At 45.9% G+C, this 23,724-nt stretch overlaps 1 protein-coding gene across 6 annotated transcripts in view; it reads left to right on the forward strand.

Annotated features, from left to right (window-relative positions):
* The window catches only part of DYM (dymeclin), a 383,872-nt gene that overhangs the window by 357,792 nt on the left and 2,356 nt on the right, over window positions 1-23,724 (forward strand). The window contains exon 17 of one of the 6 annotated variants that reach the window (XM_067015749.1): window positions 9,612-10,170. The exons of 4 other annotated variants lie outside the window; for them this stretch is intronic. In XM_067015749.1, the coding sequence (XP_066871850.1) occupies window positions 9,612-9,719 (108 nt within the window). In that variant the 3' untranslated portion in view covers window positions 9,720-10,170. Of the gene's footprint in view, window positions 1-9,611; window positions 10,171-23,724 lie in introns of those variants that run through there. One more of the 6 variants, XM_067015746.1, reaches the window with a different exon arrangement.

Below are 23,724 nucleotides of genomic sequence, written 5' to 3' on the forward strand. Positions count from 1 at the left end.
CACTGATAGGTATTCTATAATAGTAATTACTTTAACTATTTCAATTCTGACACATTACTGTGGTTATATTTTTAAATATGGTGGATAAGAGTTTGGGCAAGCTGTTGATAATTTTGAAGCTAGCCGGTAGATACATTGGGTTCATTATACTATTCTACGTGTGTGTGTGTGTGTGTGTGTGTGTGTGTGTGTGTGTGTGTGTGTGTGAAATTTTCCATAATAAAAGTTGTTGCTTTTTTTTTTAAGAGAGAAACTACAGTTTTGAACATGGGAAAAATTAAAACTAAATTTATTTCAATTGCAGATTTAGAAGTCTAAAAACAAAAAATGTATATTTAGAACACAGTGTCCCAGAATATTTATTAGTAGAACCTAATACACTCTTGCTGGAGATCTCAAATACATGTTAGCCTCTCTACATATGAGTGCAAAGCCTAAAAATTCCCTTGCATCAATCAGCCTACTATAGTTTTTTTTATTATTTTTAACTTTCAAGTAGTATTTCATGAAACAGATGATAGCTAAAAATTCAGAGTGGCCCTCAAAACGTGAATGTAAAATTTCTTACTGTTAACAATTTCTTTAGGGAATGTGAAGTCATAGAGTTTGTTATGGAGGACTTCACAAAAATTAATCTATTTTCAGAATTATATATTTGATATTAATTTTTGCATGTTTATTTTCAAAGACATTTTCTTTGTAAATGATAAATGGCTTTTGGGAGAATAGATAAAAAGAGTTATTTAAAGTAGTTGAAATCTCAGAAGTTAATTTTTATTGACCAGGTTTATTAAACATCCCATTTTGAAATCAGAGAATTTATATTTCCAAGCTGGAATCTGCCTTAAAAGGCTGCTTTTCTAGGCATTGCAGTTCTGATAATTTTTTTTATAAAGTATACCATTTTATGATAAGTCTATAAAAAGTTTATAAATTATAAACTGTTAGTTTATAAGACATATGAAACAAAATTTTTAAAAAACCTAGTCCTTTGGGGAGTGACCAGTTTTACTATCTCCCCTCTAAAGATAAAGTTTCTGCTATTTTTGCATATATGATCCTATTTGTATTTTTTCCCAATGTCTAAAGTGCTTCCTCCCTGTCAAAATTCACCCCTTTCTCTCAGGACGTAGAAATTATCGCCTCCTCAGCAAAGCCTTTCCCCACCACTTTGTTAGCCCAGCCATTAGAGCCCTTCCCACTTGAATTATCACTGTGTCATAGCTGTCCCCTAGACCGGAGGCTCCTCTGGGTCAGGAACTGTCCTAAACCACAACACTCAGCTTCTTGGCTCTGTGATATAGTGTCTTTCATTTACATACTGTTTCTTTAGTTCTGTCTATATAAACAAACTACACCCTCAATACAGCTTACATCCTAAAGCTTTTTATAGTTCAGAGGGAAGTTCTTTAGGCATAGATGAGGAACGTGTTGCTTTTTATCTCCTGTGGATAATTCAGAATCTTCCTGTGATTCCATCACCCTTGTAATGTGAGTTCTCCGTGTATTGGCCTGTGTAAGGTGTGAGAAATCATGCAGAGTATATCATAATCTTAGTGGGAGGGTTCCTTGGAAGTATGTTGTGTTTTTTCTTAACTTACTATGTGCTCATTCTCTTGTTTCTTTGTCCTAAAAATAAGTGTGCTGTCATGAAAGTTCCAATTAGTAGGGGTCTAGTTCAATCTAGAGTTTGTCACACTGGGGAAAGGGGAAATTAGAGATAAGTAAAAACTGATGATGACAGAATATTCCAGATACAGAAAGCTCCTACAAGGGAATTTTGTTACCTTTTGCCCTTAGATGAAGTCAGGTTACCTTACTGGCTTTCCAAGTTTATTCTAATCTCCTCCTTCCTGTCATCCACTCCATTCCCATTCCTGATTTGCAGAAGTAAAAAGGGAAACGCAATGGGGCAGAATCCTGGGCATGAAATTTGCATGCACATTTTCCTAAACTTTGTATAGAGGATGAACCTGTCATTGGAATTGGTTTTTCTAAGCTGGAACCCTTGACCCTAGTGTGTCCTAAGGACTCCTGTTTTCTTTTCAAATAATCCAAGGACAGAGTTGGGGGAGAACACATGTCAAGCAACGAACGTGACCATCCACGTGTGTTCCGAGCATGAGAAACAGGGTCCTATGAAGCACCTTGATTCCAATACAGTTTAACTCTCGTCCCTGGAACCTTCAGGGCCCGCTGTTTTTCCCCAAACGTGGGAGGTAGTTTCCTGGCTCCGGCTTCCGGCAAGAGGACTGTCCATCAGTCACTGTGCATCTGCAGGCCTTGGAAATGTTAGAGTCAAGGCCTGGGGACTGACGAGGACATTTGTCAACGGGTCCTGAACCTGAGCTAGATATGGGTACATTTTCCTGAACTGGAATCTGAAAGTTAGTCGTTCACAGCCAGGCTCTCCTGGTTCCTAAGCCATCGTTACTGCTCTCAATATTCACAGGCTGATGATCAAAGGTTGAAATGGACAAAATTAAGGAAAACCTCTCCCTTCAGAAATAGGTACTGCGACTTCCTTCTAAGCTCTGTTTCCCTTTTCTAACTTTCAAAGATAGAGGCCAGAGAATCAGAATGGTGATAAACCCTTCCAGACAGCGTGCTTAATCTGTGAAGCTGTCGGGACTGGGGGCTGGTGTCAGCAGCTACTGCTGACCTAAATATAAAGCCTTTGTGAAGTCAGCTGCGCAGAGACCGTTTCCCAGAGGCAAACGGGCTCGGGCTCAAAGAAACCATATCACAAAGATAAAGACTCATTAGAATGGAGCCAGACGGAGGATGGAACCGGATTTTATTTGTCTGCTCCTTTGTTTCTAGTGAAAAACAAAAGTAACAAAGGTCATTGGACTCAACATAGGATCATCAACAGAGGAGACTCTTGGATTTATTTCTGGATCTGTCGCTTCTGAGTGCTCATCTCCCTTTCTGGGGAGGCGCAGCCGTGAAGAGTGGCCAAGCCGCCCTCCCTCCCTCACCGGGGTGGCATCCCCCTCTCCTCTGTTCATCCCTTACGCTGTTCCCACCGTCATCTCGGGTTCGGGCCCTCATCCCGTAGCCTTGACCCCTGCTCTAGTCGCCCAGCTTCTTCTCTCCTGGGGCTTGCTTCACCACCACCCCTCAATCATATGGGTCACATTGCTTCCCGAGTAACCCTCCACAGCGGCACTCAGGTTCTGGTCGCTGCTCTGCTCACATAGCGTTAGTGGCTCCTTTTGCACAGACTAAAGTCTAGAATCAAGCTCAGTAAGGATCCGTAAACCTGCCTTTAAGCTTTGTTTCACATCACTCCCACTCTTATTCCCCATTTTCCAAACAGCCTGAACACTGGCTGGTCCTTGGGCACCCTTGTGCTTGTCTGCCTCCATGCCTTTTCTTCTGTTATCCCCTCTGGCCCGAGTGCCCTTCTTCCTACCTTCACATGCCCGGCTTCTACCCATTGTGTACAGACCACTCAATTGCCACCTCCTCCTTGAAGTCTTCCTTGATGCCCCCGTTTAAAGTAATTTCTCCCGGGCTTCCCTGGTGGCGCAGTGGTTGAGAGTCCGCCTGCCGATGCAGGGGACACGGGTTCGTGCCCCGGTCCGGGAGGATCCCACATGCCACGGAGCGCCTGGGCCCGTGAGCCATGGCCGCTGAGCCTGCGCGTCCGGAGCCTGTGCTCCGCAAGGGGAGAGGCCACAACAGTGAGAGGCCCACGTACCACAAAAAATAAATAAATAAAAATTTAAAAAAATAAAGTAATTTCTCCCTTCCCTGGACTCCCATAATTTGCTTATCTGTATACTTCATATGATGCTCACCACTTCTACCTTGTCTTATAGTTATTTCTATAGATGTTTTATCTCCAGGTGTAGGATATAAACACCTTGGTGCAGAGTCTCTGTCTTTTCTTTTTGGTGTCTTCTATGGCAGTAGTTTTCATTGAGAAGCCATCAAGGATCTTCTTTAAGCCACAGAGAATCATGATCAGATTTTTTCTTTTTTTGGCCGTGTGGCACGCGGGATCTTAGTTCCCCGATCAGGGATCGAACCCGAGCCCCCTGCAGTGGAAGTGCGGAATCCTAACCACTGGACCGCCAGGGAAGTCCCCCATGATCAGAATTCATCACTGCTGATGCAGCCCTCACATGCACCCAGGAGCTCCTCAGAGGGGTCAGTATATGGGAGGGTTCAAGCTTTTATCTTGTTTGGCCAGGCTTCTGAATAATTCTTCTGCCTGGAATACTTTCCCACCTCTCCCCTCTCCTTCAGGACTACTCAGATACACCATTGCATCAGCCTCATGCAAAGAGTCTGTGTCTCTCCTAAGCCTCCACAGCTCCTGACGGGTTGGGTACGTTCCTCACCCAGCAAAGCCTGCCTTCAAAACATTTATATCCGGTAGCGAGTGAAAACCATATACAAACCCGTATCCAGTCCAGGCACCTTGTGGGAAATATACAGACAGATGCCTGTGGGGGGGCAAGCAGACACCGAGCACTGGAGGGGACCATGAAGGACTTTGAGGAGGAGGGGAAACATTTGAGCCAGCTCTGTAGGAAATGAGAATGTGGTGGGAAGAAACATCTTAGCTATAAAGAGCAGTCTCAGAAATGGAGCAGCATGGAGAGGGGTGTTGCCTGGAGTTTGCAGACGACCTCAGGGAGTTCACTTTGGCAGAGGTTGATGGTTGTGTAAAGGAGAGGAAGCAGATGAACCTAGGAGGTCACTTGGATTGTTCGTGCACATCCTAAAATCCATCTAAGTCATGACCGCCAATTAGTACATTGCGTAGTCTAACAATACGTTATATTGGAGAATCGCTTTTGAGTGCCTCTTTTTTTCATTTGCATTCATCTTAACTGTCCAAGTAATTGTTAAGATTCCTTGAGCCCAGGGACCATATGACATATTTTTGATCAAATACTTTTATGATAGTAAGGAACACTCTCTAACTTAATTTCGAGTTATCTTAAAAGTAGAGCAAAAAGTTCTTACCTGTTTGATAATATACAGGTTAATATGTAGGGATAAAGGGACTTCCCTGGTGGTGCAGTGGTTAAGAATCCACCTGCCAATGCAGGGGACACGGGTTCGAGCCCTGGTCCGGGAAGATCCCACATGCCGTGGAGCAGCTAAGCCCGTGCGCCACAACCACTGAGCCTGCGCTCTAGGGCCCGCGAGCCGCAACTACTGAGCCCACGTGCCACAGCCACTGAAGCCCGCGCGCCTAGAGCCCGTGCTCCACCACAAGAGAAGCCACCGCAATGAGAAGCCAGCGCACCGCAACGAAGAGTAGCCCCCGCTCGTCTCAACTGGAGAAAGCCCGCGTGCAGCAACGAAGACCCAACGTGGCCAAAAATAAATAATTAGTAATTTTTTTTAAAAAGAAAAAACATTTAGGAATAAAATTATAAGACTGGCATCAAAATAACTCAGAGGAGGGGAGTTTGAGGCAGCTGAAGCAAGAATGACCGTAAGTTGACTGAGATGCCCAGGGCACACTGTTCTCTCCACTGCTGTGTATGTGGTCATCTCTGATAAAATGCTGGGGGAGACGCTGGACCTTGGTGGGGACTGAGGAAGCCTTCCGCTTGGCCTCCCAGCCGAGCGCCCTCACGGCAGCACTGCGTGGCCGCCATCTGTACCTCACATTGCATTGCCGCAGCTCTGACCACCGGAACAACCAGGAAAACAGCCAGGAGTCAGCCATTTGGTTGGGCTCCTGGTATAGTCACAACAGATGATGCAGACCCATCAGCCAGATGGCAAAGGAGACCATTATTTTTGTATCCACCATTGTGTTAAAATACCGTATTTGTTAAATCATCGGTGGTTATGATTAAAATGTAAATATTAACACAAAGGAAGGAAGGATGCATGGGTGAACAGGTCACCTTACAAGAGGGATTTAATCAGAAGTTTTATCTTAACATCCTTCATCAGAAAGTGTTTTGTATGTTCACTGGGATGGAGAAACGGTGCAAGATGTATCAACAGTGTAAATTACTCGCAATAAAGCACAACATTCTCTCTTCCTTGAGAAAGTAAAGCAGTAGTTTAAAAGCCCGGAACTCAGATGTCATCCCTTTCATGCTGCGCATACAATAGTTCTCTTTAGGGGAAATTTATAGTTCCACCTTGTTTTCTTATTTATCCCAAATTTTGATTTTTTAAGAAAATGAAACATATGTTCTACATTCCTTTCTCTAAATAAACCCCAAGTGTAAAAGAGTGTTTTATTATTTAAATGTTCCCTATATCCAAGTTCTAAAATATAGTATGTTGATTATTTAAATTTAGAATTTCCCTTAGAAATATCCTTTAAAATGTTTCGGAATATTTTCAAGGTAAACTCCAATTTTAGTTAATGTTCATGCTTGCAGTATATAACAAACTGAGTTATCCGTGGTTAGTCCCTGAAAGTAAATTGAGATAAGCAATGCATGTTTCTTTATTTTTTAATACTTATTTTATTTATTATTTATTTTTATTTATTTATTTTGGCTGCACCGGGTCTTAGTTGCAGCATGCGGGATCTTCCTGGCGGCATGTGGGATCTTTAGTTGCGGCATGCGGACCTCTCTTAGTTGCGGCATGCATGCGGGATCTGGTTCCCCAACCAAGGATCGAACCTGGGCCCCCTGTATTGGGAGCGAGGAGTCTTACCCACCGGACCACCAGGAAAGTCCCAACAATGCATGTTTCTTTATTGAAATATGTAAATTTGGAATAATTAGAGCCTGTGTTATAAAGCATAAGACTCCTTCTCGTAAACCACTGTCATGTTTTGGAAATGACTACAGATCTTCAAATGCTTCCCCTACAGATGTTTTACTTGCCTTCTGAGGCATTGCTTTGAAAAATAGATAGATAAACAGACCAAGCAACAGACCAAAATGGAGAAGGGGGGGGGGTCCCTCTATTCCCAGTTTTCCTTTGGCTGTGTGACCTTTGTCACAGGGCAGGAGACAGGCTCTGTTATGGCCCTTCTGTGGCATTGCTTCTGTGGACAAGGCAAGGATCGGGCCAGCAGCCCTGCCTGGCCCTTTCTGGGCCCCCAGCCCCGCGTGAGTCACTTAAACATCAGCTCCTCGCCACCGGCAGAGCAGGCCTCATCAGCAGTAATGGTTTACAGATGAGGTAACTAAGTGTCAAAGGGGTGACGTTATTTGTCCAAGTTTGTTAGTGTCAGAGCCAAGTCTAAAATTCAGACATCCTGAATTTTTCCTCCATTATACCCGTCAGAGCCTAGATGGGAGAGAGACATATTAGTCTTAAAGGTTTATGCTTCCTTATCATAGTGTTTATTTCCGTTTCAAACAATTGGTAGGTATGACCACTGCCATGAGGAGCATTAAGTACCAACTGCCTGCCTTTTACAACCTCCAGGCTGCCTAAGCTGGGGAATTAAAAGGGACCGGAGTCCAAATGACCTGCCTGGCCCAGTCTAGGCTTTCAGACTGAATGACAGAGGGCAGGGGGGCCCCCGAGGCCCCAGCCGGCCCCCTCAGTTGGTATTTGCGTTTGTCTCACCTCTGCCTGTCCCCACAGCACACAGAGCCACTGCCGCGGAGAAAACAGGAACAAACACAACTCCCAGCCTCCTTGCCTTGCTCTTTCTGACCACCATTATTCCCAGGTCTTTGGCCCTCTGGTTACATGTCCTGCTATTTAAGACTTGCAGATAACTTATCTCTTTTTCCTCAATTTTAGAATTTCCATTCAGCTCAAAACACATTTGAATCTTTTACTCAGGTTGCTTTGCACCTAATGGGGCTTAAATATAGCTGCAGCATCTTTAGCACAGTTCTTCGGACTATTAAACAATTTATGATTTTTCTTTTGTCCTCGGTTGCTATACCTGCCTTTCAGGAACTGCCCTCATTTTCAAGAACTTGAGAGTGAAACTTTGAAATCGGAGGAATTCCAGAAGAGGCTGCATCCTTATAAGGTTTTAAAAAAATAGTGTCGTTTAGTGGTGGACAGAAGTGTGAGGGCCCAGACGAAGGATGAAGTTCCAGCTTCTTGAAAGTGTGGAGGGAGGGCTCTGGGGGCGGCTGAGAAAGCCGTGGGTTTGAATGTTTCATGACAGTCACTTATCACTACCTGGTCCCCCTCCCTGTTCTGGGGCCACAAGCCAGTAAAGAAACCAGTCCCTTTTGAATCTCGGCTTCTCATTGCGGAGCACGGGCTCTAGGCGAGCAGGCTTCAGTAATTGTGGCACGTGGGCTCAGTAGTTGTGGCTCGCGGGCTCTAGAGCGCAGGCTCAGTAGTTGTGGCGCACGGGCTTAGTTGCTCCGCGGCATGTGGGATCTTCCCCAACCAGGGATCGAACCCATGTCCCCTGTATTGGCAGGTGGATTCTTAACCACTGCGCCACCAGGGAAGGCCCAGGACAGTCCTTTTTATTTTACATTTCCAGTTTGCGAAATACCCCTTTTCAAGACCGTACAAAGGTGAAAGGGTAGATGTGATGCTTTGACCCAGGACATGAGCCGTGTCAGCGGAAAGCCTGGGGCTCCGGGAGCAGCCCTCTTCACAGCGTGTAGAGTCACTCTTTTCTGGGCCTCCTGGTCCTGGTGGTTATTACCACTGCTTTGTCACCTCTGAGCATACTTGTTTTTTTAAATCTGCCTGCAGTGTTATTGCGTATTCATAAAGTTGTAAAACATTCCCTTCGTAAGAAAATTATGGGAAAAAAATTGAAGTCACGTGCATTTATACGTATCAGTGCAGTTAAATTTCCAGCCTGCCCTGAAGCCTGCACAATACTCCATTTTAGATATGGGGGCCAGTTTTTAAACTCCTAACAACACACTAAGACATGAAACTTAAAACCTGTGTTTTTTGGTATAGGAAAGGGTAGAAGCAGGATTCATGAATGGCAAAGAATAGGCTTTTGTAAATGGAAGATTTGATCTGTGTTTCAGCTTCCAACGGTTAACGTCTTCACGTTCATTAGTTTTCCGTGAGTGTCTTCCTCAGTGGCATGTGATCTGAGATCCAGGTCATATTTGATTTGTGATCACATCACCTGTGCCTTGTTTAGTATCCTCTCTCTGTGTTGGTTTTGGAAAGCAGAGAATTTGAAGTATTTTTCTTTTCTGCCATAATATTGACAATAAAAATACCTTCTCTTTAGTGGGCTGTTTAGTTGTTCTATTTTATTGTGGTGCTAGAATTAAGAAGGACCCTGAGCCTGTTGTGTGGCTGTCAGGTCTCTCTGAATCGTCTTAAATGTCCTGCCTCTATTTCAGGGAAATGGGAACAGAGAGTGACAGCTGAAGAAATGGGAATGTGACTGGAATGACTTGGGAAACTCTGATGTCTTCTTCAGCCCCCTCCCTCCCTCCGCATTTCTCATTTGCTGGCTGGGCTGGGAGTCCCTCTCTACTCTCACAGCCGGGCCAGCACCAGCGCAATCACTGGCTGGCGGGGGGGGGGGGTGGGAGGGCAGGGCAGGGGTGCTTGTTACTTAGTAGTCAGCCACTGGCCGCTGGTTCATTCATTCTGTATAAGCCCTCCCAGGGTATTTCTTGGAACCCTAGATGGAAACATTTCTTTGTCTAGCCTTTTCCATTCTTCAGCTCGTCATAATCTTTGCCTTCCCGTTCTCACTGCAGGGAGACCTCTGTCCAAGTAGTGGAATTAAAATTATCGACCCAAAGCCCATGAACAATTTGCCTGTTTGGCCACTCTGCACTTTGGGGGAGTTGTGCACATGGCACTGAGCTATTAAGAAGATGGGCCACGAGTAGGATCCTACATGACCCATTTAGAACTTCAAGCCAAAGAGAATGTTACTACTGTGGATTAGAAAGAGCTCTTGACACTTCGTCTTCTGAATCAGTCTCCCATTAACGTCAGCATCATTGAAGACGGCAATAACCTAAGAGTCATCGGTTATTCGTGAAATGATTGCATGCTAGTGGAACTAGGAAGCTCCTAGCAAAATTTGCACTTACTAGATCGTCTTGAAGCACCATTTTTTTTTTTTTTTACCATCCTTTCCCTTTTTTTTTCTCCCTAATTACTTTCACTTTGTTTTCAGGCTCCACACAGATGGTTCCCAGCTTTTGTCTGTGTCTTAGGGCCAGGCTGACCAGTGGCCCAAAGTACTTATTTCCTGTTAGGTCTCTGCCACATTTTAGTCTTGCCACCTGAAATAAATGATTGTTATTGTAAGCCTCAGTGTCCCCACGTGCCAGTTGAGGGAGCTGTCAAGGTGATGTCTGAGTCCTTCCAACCCCACTGTGCTGGGATGCCTTTGCCCTTCTGCAGTCTCCACCCTTCCCGATTCGTGAGAACTTTACTCCCACACCTGGCTCCTCCAGAATTGGAATTCCTTTTCTCTCAGGTCTTCCTTTCCCTTCTTCCTTCCTGAATCAGAGATTTTGGGGACCCAAGAATTTGCATTTGTAACAAGTGCCTACCCGGGTGGTGGTGATGCTGCTGGTCTGTGGATCTCATTTCTCTAACGCGAATCTGGGTGGTGAGAGGGAATGGGTGTAGTTTGCTGGGGGAAATGTCACACACACACGTAACACATATATATCACCGTTATCACTGCCACCTCTACCCCCAGTCATTTGAGTAACCTTCACCACTTTTCTTACGTTCTTCACAGCCTGATACCCTGATGCCTGAAGAGTCCAGGAAGAATAAAGTATAATTCAAACTCTGAGCCCAGTCCACCTTAAGAACCTCAGCACCCACTGCCTACCCCCACGTTCCTTTGCCTGCTGCCTGCCCCCCAGCCCCTGAACCCACTCTTCATTCTTGCCTTGCTTGTCCCTGCCTGAAGTGGCTTCCTTGCCCCTTCTCTACATGCCTGTATAGCCTAGGTCCCCCTGCCTCCATGAAGACTGTCCCAGAAGGGACAGATGTATTGATCTCTTCCTGCTGAAAACTTTTCAGTAGTTCACTCTCTATATCACTCTTCTCGGTACTTAACAGTGAGATTGATATTTAAATGTCTAGTTTGTACATTTACATTTTGTCTCCTTACTAGATTTTCAGCCTGTGGAGAGTCTGAACTTTGCTTTATACTTGTCGTACCCCACAGTGTTTTCCACATAACAAATTGGTTAATTGATTAAGATGGAGTGAGAAGAGAGGAGGAAGAAGTCTGGTGAATGTGGGAGCCTCTGGTCCTTTCTTGTACTCATGCGTATTTTGAAATTTCTAAATCTTAAACTTTCAAAATCAAAACTTTTGGAAGTTTAAATCACAACCACGTTTTTTTAAACTATAAAATATAATGTATCCTGTATTCCTTAGATGAGATATTTCATACAGATCTTTTAGTTAGTTCTTCTGTGATTAGAACATAGCAGGTTATAAATTATATACATCTGTGATGGTCCAAATTAGAGGGAGGAGTATTACACCATTCAGTTATTTTAGCATTATAGCTTAATGTATAGTCAGGTAGGTTCCCCTTCATTTTCTTTTTCGGTCCTAGTTCTCAAATCACACAAATCTATTGTGCTAGTGTGTCTCTCATTCCACCTCCTGCCCTTCAGTGATGTACCCCACCACCCACTTTGCTCTGTCTTTGCTTCTTCCTGTTCATGTTTTCCCTGAGAAAAATTAGACAAACTGCTTTGATTAGTTCTTTCTGATGCATTCATTGCTTATCTCCTGTCTTGAGGTTTTCAACGAATTGAGTGTTTTACAATTGATAGCTATTTTACAAATAGAACACAGTGAGGACTTCCCTGGTGGCGCAGTGGTTGGGAGTCCGCCTGCCAATGCAGGGGACACGGGTGCGAGCCCTGGTCCGGGAAGATCCCACATGCCGCGGAGCAGCTAAGCCCGTGCGCCACAACTACTGAGCCTGCTCTCTAGAGCCCACAGACCACAACTACTGAGCCCTCGTGCCTAGAGCCCGTGCTCCGCAACAAGAGAAGCCACCGCAATGAGAAGCCCGCACACCCTGCAACAAAGAGTAGCCCCCTCTCACCGCAACTAGAGAGAGCCCGCATGCAGCAACGAAGACCCAACGCAGCCAAAAATAAATAAATAAATAAATTTATATTAACAAAAATAAAAGACCACAGTGAGATATCTTACAATGTGATGCATGACACCAAATCAACCTTTTGAATCATTTAATAATATGTTTACTGGCTTCAAGGGGATAAAAAACACAACTATTTTATCAATAGCATTTTTTTTTTTTTAATTTTTGGAAAGTGTCAACTGTTTCCCGAAAAGGAAACGAACGAACCTGTGTCTGAGGGCGTTTTGGGCTGAGGTAATGAACGTGTTCCCTATCTTAGAACAATTTCTTGAAGAAATCAACTTATACACTAGTCATTTAATATGAATTCCAGTTAACTTGATGGACTAATGACTGTTAAGGATTTTTGTGGTTTTATTTGTACATTTTTCTACCTTCTTTTCAAAATTAGGAGCCACTTCTAGTGCTGATATTCTGTGATTCCAGGATCTTTTAGTGTCAAGGTTCAGAAAAGTAATACGAATTTTTCTAGCTGACCTAGACCTGTCTAGTTGAAGCTGGGGGAGACCATCTTCTAGATTGCTCTGCCTGACATTGACATAACCATCCCGGAGTGAAATCTAAGGTGGATTCACTTCCTAACAGCAAATAAGTTTATCAGGAATCATCTGGAGCATTCTGCTTCCGTTCCTTTTCCTCTAGATTTCCTAATTCCCTTTGTTCGTCCTCATGACTGTAGAGAAGGAAACAAACCTAATTTTGTGCTTTTAATTCATTGATCACACATGTTGGATTAACCACGGGGCCAGGACTGTTGCATCTGACAGGAAGTCACAGGTCCGGCTCCTCCACTCACGGATCATGCTTGCATCACTGGGAGATACAGCCACAGGAAGCACTAAGGCTGAACTTTATGTTGTAAAATGCTTACCTTTAGAATCATGGGATTTAAGTGGGATTTTCTCCAAGTAGATTGAAGAAAACGTCATTGGTTTAGCAACCACAAGGCTTTCATACAACACCGGGAATAGATTGTTCTTTCCATAGGCAGAGGAAAAAAATCCTCTTATATAGTAGATACATGGGATGTTGATTCTCAGAGCCTCATTTCAACTTCTTGCTAAGGAATAATTAAGGCATGACTTTTCTAAGAATGGGTGATGCCCCTTGAAGGCTTGAAAAACTGTCACATTTGCTGATAGCATAAATCCTAAGAATGTTCAAAGGAGATGACTCTTAAGAAATCAAAGACAACTTCCTATCTGTGCATTTATCTTAGTAGGAATTCTGTTTCCCGGATATCTCTTTGACGTACTGTGGCAAAGGCTGTCTTCTCGCCTGATATAATCACACAAACTCTCCTTCACTCAGAGACACATCAATCTGGACAGGGGTGTGCCAGCAAAGCCTCTCATGTGCCCTTGCCCCCATACCCGCCACATGTCACCTACATGTAACTCCCAGAATGGACATTTCATACATGACAGAGATCCTTGCTTTGCCAGTATTTGCCTAACCATGATTCAGAATCTTTCTCCAAATCTGCATCTCCCACTCCCACTTAATTCACATATTAATCTGAAAAAAAATTAGTTTAAAGGAATATTGTCACAGACACGGTAGTTAGGACTTATGTGTCACATTTTGAGGCCATATCCTCCCCTTTTTTAAAAAAACCATACTACAATCTTGACAAGAGTAAAAAGTAAAGGACTCATTAAAAATGGAACTTGTCTCTGTTTACTTATTATACATCAGTTCATGACTAGTGCATGAGCTCACTTTATGTTCCATAATTAGATATATTGAAATATAAAATATGACCATCACCATCTAGATTAATGTCATCCATTATTCGGGATCTGATTTTCCTAGGTAAGTGACAATATGATGGTGGTAGGATAGTGGTAAGCAAGGAGAACAGGCAATTTGAGAAGTAAATTAATCCAGTAGGTTTGAAGTATTGCCCCCAAATCCCAGTAAGTCAGTTCATTTGCTTCTCAAAGTGACATGGGCTTAGTTTGGCTCATTTTATCCCAAATAAATTTGGGCAGTTATTCCACTAACTCACCCAGGGCAGGACTCAATTTTCCCAACTCATTTCCACCCCCCATAACTCTGAGTTTTTCTACAAACAGCAATTTTTACCTCTTTGTTCATTCATTCCTTTATTCACTCACTCAACAAATATCTGTTAAGCCCCTGGCAATATTCTAATCACTGGTAGATGCATCAGTGGGGAAGAAAAAAAAAAATCCCTGCCCTCATGGAGCTTATATTCTACTTAGACTTTTATTTCATAGTAATGCATTTATTTTTCTGACATCTCACTCTCTTGGCCAGGTATCTGAGTCCTATCCAAAATAATGAGCCCACTGCAGAAAGGGCAAGCAATTCCAATTATCTGTGGCTCCCTCTCTGGGCTCACTTTCAGCACAAGAAGTTCTGCCAGTAAATTCTCTACTTTTGCCCTTCATCTGCCACCGTGGAATCAAAACATTCTCCTCTTCCCAGGCTTCTGAATTGGAATTGATTTGCCTTCAAAACAGGGGCTTTGACTCAATACTGCAGCTCAGTCTTCTTGAGAAGTTTACATACTTGGCAACTTCCACTGCCATCTCAGATCTAATGACTTTTTTTTTTTTTAATTTATTTTACTTTTGGCTGCTTTGTTTCTTTGTCGCTCTGTGTGGCTTTCTCTAGTTGCGGTGAGCGGGCTTCTCCTTGCAGTGGCTTCTCCTATTGCAGAGCACAGGCTCTAGGCACACGGGCTTCAGTAGTTGTGGCTTGCGGGCCCTAGAGCACAGACTCAGTAGTTGTGGAGCGCGGGCTCTAGAGCACAGGCTCAGTAGTTGTGGTGCACGGGCTTAGTTGCTCCACGGCATGTGGGATCTTCCCAGACCGGGGCTTGAACCCGTGTCCCCTGCACTGGCAAGCGGATTCTTAACCACTGCGCCACCAGGGAAGCCTGAACTGATGACTTTTAAATTAGACATTTCTAACCGCAGCATACCTATTCTCTCAACTCGAAGCTCACTAAATGGACACTTGTTGTCCCGGCCTTCAAGACCCCTCCCTGTCTGTGCACTGTCCTTCCAGCTGTGTCCCCGGCTGCCGGCCTTCGAGCCTGGGTGCGGGTCCCACGCGACTCACCAGGCCCACGGGTGAGTCATTGGCCTCGCTGTTTGCTCACAGGGGTCTCTCCCCCACGCAATGCCAGCTTCCTCCTTGCCCCCAGTCCCTCCCCCACAGGTCATAACCCATCTGTCAAGGCCTTTCTCAAACTTCCCCTGCGGCGGGAGAACCTGCCCTTACGTTCTTCTCCTCTGGGCCGCCCCACCAGCCCCCAGGAAAGAGAGAGAAATTTCAAACTGAAGACATCTTCCTTTTCATGACCCACCTTCACCTGGACCTGTGAGAGAAGGGTCTAACGGGGACATTTGCTCAGGCTTCAGATCCCAGTGGGCTTGAGATTCTGGCTGATGGCATGCTGGTGGACAGCTCATCACAAGTGTGGGTTCAACCTTCTGTTGTATCCTCTGTTTTCCTAAGAGTTTTTTTATTTTTTGCCACCAGTCACAGACATCATTAGTGTCGCTTGTAATACTCAGAGGTGGTCGCCTGGCCTGAGCTTTCAGGACAGGTGTCCACTCACCTTGTAGCTCTATTCTTGGTGGTAACTCACTTCCCAGGGAGCCCCTGAGGTCCCCGATGCCCAGCCAGCCATCGTGCTCTTAGATATGCAAGGTATTGTAACTGTCTTCTGAGCCACCTCATGGTGGGCTTCTTCACTTTAGCTTTGTATTTCTTCATCTGTAACTTTTACTCAATGGCCCTTTATAATTTTCTGTATTTTGGATTTAATTTTGAAACCGATTTGCATAAAATGGGACTGCTCCACATTCAATGTTGCTGTTATTCATAGACCAGTGCTTATCTCCTTTTTGTCAGGTAAGTAATAATATTTGATCCATTTGCAGCTCATTCCATCACACATAGAAGAGCCTGCAGATCAGGCCCGTTCAGACCATAATTTAGCTGAATTATCATTTTTATTTTATTTATTTTATGCTGTGTTGGATCTTTGTTGCTGCGCGCAGGCTTTTCTCTGGTTGCAGTGAGCGGGGGCTACTCTTCTTGCAGTGTGTGGGCTTCTCATTGCGGTGGCTTCTCGTTGCAGAGCACAGGCTCTAGGCATGCAGACTTCAGTAGTTGTGGCATGCAGGCTCAGTAGTTGTGGCTCACGGGCTCTAGAGCGCAGGCTCAGTAGTTGTGGCACACAGGCTTAGTTGCTCTGCGGCATGTGGGATCTTCCCGGACCAGGGATCACACCCGTGTCCCCTGCATTGGCAGGCAGATTCTTAACCACTGCACCACCAGGGAAGCTCAGTTTAGCTGAAACGATCGTATAGATAGATGCTTCTCCTAGAGTTTGCTGTTCAAAGCCACCTACAGTCTTCCAACCCCAGTGTTGGCCAGTCTGCCTGGGAGAGCAGCCTTCCGGGGCAGTGCCCTTCCATATTGTGTCATGCTCCCACCGTTCTTATTCGTTCTGCTAAATTATACCCCCTGTTAGAGGAGCAGCAGTTCTTCCTCTTTCTCTCCTCTGCGGCCTCAAGCACAGTGCTTCGTATATGGTTGGCTCTTACCAGTATTTAGTTTAAGGACCCATCACTGAAGGACCAGCGTTTACACAATGAGAGTAAATGAGGGAAGGAATGGTAGGGAAACTGGCTCATCCCAAATTCACCTGTGGATAAAAGAATGGCCTGTAAATGCCTACCTGGATATCTTATGACAGAAGCTTGAAACAGTGTACTTTCCATCTGCATGGAACCTGCCCACCACAGCCCACGTGTGCGCTGCCAGCAGTAACCCACCTCGTCCATCCTGCCCCACGCCCTTTCCCAGCAGTGCCGGCCTGCCTCACTAGTGACCATCACCCATCACTTGTCTGTTCAGAGGCTTGAAACGGTCTTTGAAAGAATTTTTTGTAATGTGCTATATAGCTATTTGATTTTAAATTGCACTAAACTTTCTGGAAGCATGCCAGGGGCTTGCTAGAGTTTCTGATGCTATCTATATAATGGTGGAAGGGGGAAAACTCCATTGAACTTTTGTGGTAATAAAATTATTGCAGTTGAGCCCTACATCTGTTCGTTGAACTTCCTGTGGGTTTTCACCAGATCACATGGCTGAAGCAGAGACAGTCTTTAAAGCTTTCGGTCTGCTTATTATACCCGAGCCTCAACCACCAAATCAGACCTTTGCTTTGTCTCTGGGCTGGGCGTCCGGATGTCCCACTGCGGTGGGTTGATTCACTGGAGCTGATAAAAACATTCCGGCCAAACTTGAGAGTCTCGCATTACCTCTGGCTCCAAAAGTCAAAACAACAAGATTGTTGTAAGTAGCTTTGGATTGAGACCAAGCTCCAAGCTTGAGAGATGGTTTTTCCCTCCTCGTTGAGCTGAGTCACAAGACAACTGTCTCAGAAAGAGAGGGGCGAAAGCCTGGGCCTGTGGCGACCAGCACCGCGCCCTCTGCTAGCCCCTTCCAGATGAATTCTTGCCGTAACTGTCAAATCAAAGCCCCCGTCCCCCCAGACCTCCCTCCTCCGCTTTCCCAGAGCCTTAGTGGGTGCTGAAGCACATCCACCCAGCAGTCACTGGCTGGAGCCCACGGGGGCCTGAGAAGGTGAGAGGGGAGATGAGGTAGAGGTGGGGGAAGGCCCAGGTGGCCTGGGCCCTGCTGGCCGGGTCAGGAGTGAAGACACTCCCAAGTGAGGAAGCTGGGCTTCCCCCAGCCATCGCAGGATGGCATTAGCGATCTCCACAGGCTTGAAAAGAACATAAAGGAAAGAGTGATTTTTTTCTGGGTTGTTGATCTGGCATTCAGACTATGACGTTTCTTGGACTGAATTCTGACAAAACGTGTCCCCAGTGCCATTAGTGCTAAATAAAACCTTTTGCCTTTCTTGTCCTTAGCTCTCGGACTTCCAAGAGGATTAAAGGAGCACTTTTTTTCTTTTTCTTTCTTTTTGGGAGGGGGGTGGGGGCGCCACATGGCTTGTGGGATCTTAGTTCCCTGACCAGGGATAGAGCCCAGGCCACGGCAGTGGAAGCGCTGGGTCCTAACCACTGGACCGCCAGGGAAGTCCCGAGGAGCACATGTTTTTAAGAAAGTCTGTTTCACTCTCAGCCCATGTGGGCTCTCTCTCTGGCTAGGTAGACAGGGAGACCTGGGGGGTGTCAAATTTGGTGCAGCTTGGACACAGCTAGTTACGCAGAGGCTGCATTCCCATTCAGTCAGGTCAACTGAACAGTGTTTTCCAAACTCTTTTGCTATTTATGCCTATTATTCACCCTTGTAAAGTGTTCCCAGTACACTGTCTTAAAAGCAACTCATTGCAGGAAAAAGGAATCTTTTTACCTTGTGCTTTGTTATGTTCACTTTGTTATAGCCAGTCCTAGAGAACATGCTCTGTTTTTCTTGCTAATTATGCTTTATCCCCCTTTATGGACCTTTTAAGTGCTGGTGAAAAGTTTCAAGCAAATAACTCAAGAAATAATATCTCACAGCTCACTTGTAGCCTTGAGGCAAGAGGAACTGGTACTGGAGCTCGAGGGGCGTGCGAGCATGCTGTCTGCAGTGTTCGGGTTTTGCTCGTAACAGAAGTGTGTCTGTGCTGCTCTGTCTGTGCTTGCTCTTTGGGTGCCCGCATGTCCAGTGGCGCACGCCCCATGGAGGGGGCCGGGCCTTCATCCTCTAGCACAGACGGGGCCACGCCTGGGACCTCAGCCCACTTAGCCACGAGCTCTCAGGCCACAGCAGCTCAACCATGGCCTCGTGTTTATCTTGATTTTAAGCAATTGGGAATCTCAGCCTTTAAAACCAACTGCTGTCAACCCACAGGACAGCTCAGGAACCTTCAGATATTGACCTTCTCCGCTGAGACTGCCCCCAGGTGAAGCCTGGCTAAGTGCAAACCAGCAAGTGCTTGACTTGGGGGTTCCCGCTGAACCCAACTCATTCAGCCCTTTCTCCAGGTGGGCCCAGCAGAGCCCGGGAGGCATGCAGAGAATGCCAGTGTGTAGAACCTTACTGGGGTCATCTCGTAAAACCACACCCAGTAGAATCAGAAGGAGCTTAAAGGTCCTTCATTTTGCACAAAGTGAGACGCCTGAGTCCTGGAGAAATGCTGTGACTTGCCCCAAACTGTTCAGCCTGCCAGTAGCTGAGCCAAGACAGAGCCAAGGCCTCCTGACCCCCAGCCTGGGGTCACCTGGACTCCAGATCCAGAGATCAGTTCCATCCCTTCCCAGTGAGGTCACTCAGGCACAAAGGGTTAGCGACTTGGTGGCTAGAGGACATGGAAGAAGTGTTTGAGGCACATTATCATTACTGGAAAGACATGGAAACCTCCCGTCCATGTAGGATATAGACATTTGCAAGAAACACGCAGCTGGGTACCCGTTGACTCTGAAGAGGCCACTGGGGAGAGGTGTAGTTTCATTCGGCCTCTGGCTCTACCACTTCCTAGCTCTGTCCTCTTTGGCGTGTTATTTATCCTTTTGAACCTTGGTTTTCTTAGTCATTCAATAGAGTTAATAACACCGATGTCACAGGATTACGTGCAGATTTGAAGTCACGCGCTTGTTCATTTAACTCATCATTCAACAAGCATTTCCTAAGTGTCAGTAGTCTGCCAGATGCTCACAAGGTCCCTGCCCTCTTGGGGCCTGTATTCTAGTGGGGAAGCAGATGGTACCCGAGTAAACAAACACATGCGCACGCTAAGCCCCAATTGCTGTGAAGGAGATACGCCGATGAGCTGAGAGGTGCCGCTTTTGCTACCGGGTGGTCGTGGGCGAAGTGAGAAGCACCGGCACGTGGGCACCGTCAGCGTGTCACTTCCCCTGAGCGCGGTGGGCCCTGTGAGCTAGCAGAAAGCCCGGCGGCCTCGCTCCTGGTCACCTCAGCCCCTTCAGCCAGGGCCCCTCGGGGTTAGATGCCACAGCCCTGTCGGGGGTTGTTGAACATGCCGCATAATCATCCAGGGAGACGGGGAGACTGGTGTCAAATATGGCTTAGAGGTGACCCTTCTCTCCTCATCACACGGCCACACGCTCCCCTCAGAGCCAGTCCTCGGCTCCAGTTGAGTTCAACAGCTACGTCGCAAGATTGTGGGCAGACGTGAAGCCACGCGTTCGTTCACTTAACTCACGGTTTACCAAGTGAGGACTCTGAGACGGACAGAAGGCAGTTCTTCAGACCCTACCTTCTCTCAGTGACAGAATTTTGTTCTTTAAAAATGTTAATGAAGATGAGTCTGTCACTTTTAAGCCATTTGTCAGCACTTGTTCCTGGGTTTTCACGTGGGGAGGCCCGGGTTCTTTATGTTTCTTTTTTTTTTTTTTAGTAAATTTATTTATTTTATTATTTTATTTTATTTATTTATGGTTTTTGGTTGCGTTGGGTCTTCGTTGCTGCGTGCGGGCGTTTCTCTGGTTGAGGTGAGCGGGGGCTGCTCTTCGTTGCAGTGCGTGGGCTTCCCATCGCGGTGGCCTCTCTTGTTGCGGAGCACGGGCCCTAGGGGTGTGAGCTTCAGTAGTTGTGGCACGCAGTCTCAGTAGTTGTGGCTCGCAGGCTCTAGAGCGCAGGCTCAGTAGTTGTGGCGCGTGGTCTTAGTTGCTCCGCGGCATGTGGGATCTTCCCGGACCAGGGCTCAAACCTGTGTCCCCTGCATTGGCAGGCGGATTCTTAACCACTGTGCCACCAGGGAAACCCTATGTTTCTGTTATTAATAACAGAGTCAGGAAACAGGGTTGCCAAGTCAGAAGTGTCCAGTTGGGTAGAATAAGAGACATGGGCTTAGGACCAGGCCAGGGGGTATTTCTAGTCTTTAGATTTGATCACTGAAATTTCTAAAATAAGAGCATACCTTACATTTGCATATATCACTTCAGTGTCAGTCATAATAGCCAACATTTATTGAGTGCTTCGTCAAAAGCGTGTTAGGTGCTTTTACATGGCTCATCTCATTTCTGGGAGATAGAACGGTTAAATTCAAAATCTCAGAGTAGAGTAAACTCTACCTTTTAAGAGCCTGAGTCTGAGTGAGGGTACAAGACTTGTCCCAAGTCACCTGGCTAATATGGACTGGACTTTGTTTCAGCTCTTAAATGCTGAGATTGTACACATCTTACTCACAGCTGTGTTTTTAGTACTACGCTTGCCACACAGTAGGCCCTCAGTAAGTATTTGCTGAATGAATGAATGAGTGAGGAAAGGTGGGACTAGGACTCAAATCATATGCCTGTTTTTCAGGTGCTTTTTCTAGTTACTTCGAAGATTAAATGAGTAGCTATATGTCAAGTGTTTGAACATTCCTGCTATGTAATACGTAATCAGTTATGGTAGCCATAAACGTTACCCATAATCTCAGAATTAATTAAGTTTTTACGGAGAACTTCTATAGAAATAATCATTGATCAGCTTGAAAAACTTCATAATGAAATACATTGCTGTTGTCAGGTAAAGTTTATACTTTTTTATACTATTTTTTATGTACTATTTTATATTACATATGGATATTCTTGCCACTCTGGATATAACCCTACGTTGAGATTTTGTTTACGACACTTACTCCAGAGTGAGACGGATTACTGTTTTGACTTAAACTCGAGCCAAGACTAAAAACGAGGCATTTTCAGCTCCGTTTTTACCAGGTGGTGGGAAGGGTAACCGTGGGGGTTCCAGGTGCTTCTCCTGGTGGCCTTTTCCTAGATCTGCCTGTGTGTGATCTAAAGGCAGTCTTTGATTCAATACTCCTCCTAACTGGAAAGTCATCAGAATTTCCCCAGAACCATGAGGGCGGGTAGACTTAGTGCCAGCACATGAACATAGAGCCACCCCACTGAGCAAGTTTTGCCTAAGTTTCTTTAATTCAGTTGGAGGGAAAGCTGCTTTGCTCGTTTTACTTCCCATCCCACCCTCTCTGGAGGTACAGAAAGCAGTCTCGGGTAAGTTGCCTCACACCCTTTCCTAAGGCCTGCCTTCGTAGGAACACCCCTAAATATGTCACTCGATGGAGAAAAGGTTTCACATCTTTCAGTCGTTTTTATCACTGTGAGCAAGAAGCGTGCCTTATTGGTGACATTACCACTTAGAAATGTAGGAGGTCATTATTCCAGCTGAAAGAGGCAATGCGGGGGGCTCTGGCCTTTTCAAGCCACCACCTCTGCTCCCCCAGCCCCCTCACTTCTCTCCAGGACAGCGTGAGAAGTTTTCTAAAGCTGAGGCCATTCCAAGAACTAGGACTTGCATCCTCATTATTAGGGGGTAAAGTTCTTTTCTTCACACACAGTCCCCCATACTTCCTTGATTCTTGACATCATTGTGGGTTTGGTCATTTCTGTCAGGACCAGTAGTGTGTGTGCTGCACTCTGTTCATACAGTGAAAGGGCACAGGACTAACCCCAAAGGGCCCTGTGGAGCCTTGGAGAACTGGATTTTAGGACAAAGCACCAGGGTGGCTATGACTGTGGTATCTCTTTTCACACTGACCTTCCCACCCAGTCAGACCCAGGCTTCAATCTTGACTTGAGCCCACAGGCTGTGTGACCTAGAACCAGCCACTTAGCTGCTCCAGGCCCTGCTTCACCTTCCATTGGTGTGGTTGGCCACGTGGGCCTCAGCAGGACACCGTGGTGACTGACCACGACGCGAGTGTGCAGCCTCCAGACCGACCTGGTGCTCAGGGAGTGCTTGGTTGGTGGCAGCGGCTTGCTGCACCCTACTGCTACAAATGCAGATTTCTCATGGAAAAGAAGATCATGATGTTGCTACCTATAAGACACCTGATTCCATGACAGAGGCCCATTGCCGCCTCCAGGAACCCCGTCCCCACACCTGAGAACCCCATGCCAGGCCAGAAGCATCACAGAACACGTGAGGAGGCTCATCGAGGATGCCCCAGGCCCCCAGAGACCACCCAGCTGCTGAGCGGCTATGGTGCACCCAGAGAATGGGGGGGCTTCGGCCCAGGGTGGGAGGGATTCAAGGAGACTTAGTGAATGGATGACAAGGGAATGGAAAGCTGGGGGACCTAACTGAATTCCAGTCAGATCCAGTATGTGCTGGAAGTAGTGTCATATCCCTGAGCTGGTCACACTTTGTCAGCCAGACTGACCCCACGAGCGCAGTGGGAGAAGTTGTCCTCTGCACTGTAATCCGTATGGCCCTCAGCACACACGGAGACTTTCAGCCTTACACTGATGATAATAAAGAACTGATCTGAAACACTGGTGGTGTGAAAAGGCTTGGGTTTGCATTAAACCTGCGTAGTTTTGCAAAGTATGGGGTAAAAAATGTATGAGGGAGGATATAGGGGTAGGTAGTGCTGGAGTCTGGGCCACTTATAAAACCCATTTGTGCATATTCTATATTTACTGATGCCCTGGGAGCTGTGGAATAGAATTGGTTTTCGTTAAAGCCATAACAGATGGGGGCTGTGCCATCTGTGGTATGCTGAAGTAACATCCATGACCAGAGGACCCACCTTTGCACGAATTCCTATACACTTTTTTAAGATTTAGCTCAAAACTCACCTTGCCACAAAGCATTTCCTGCTTAACGCCGCCCCTCTGCCATCGTTCTGGAACTCTGAGGATCCAGCACTTAGATGTTTAGTCTTAATCATTGCAAATGTTGTCTTAAAAATCTCTAACTCTTAGGGCTTCCCTGGTGGCGCAGTGGTTGAGAATCCGCCT

This window comes from Kogia breviceps, chromosome 15, assembly GCF_026419965.1.
Source record: "Kogia breviceps isolate mKogBre1 chromosome 15, mKogBre1 haplotype 1, whole genome shotgun sequence".
Classification (NCBI taxonomy): domain Eukaryota; kingdom Metazoa; phylum Chordata; class Mammalia; order Artiodactyla; family Physeteridae; genus Kogia; species Kogia breviceps.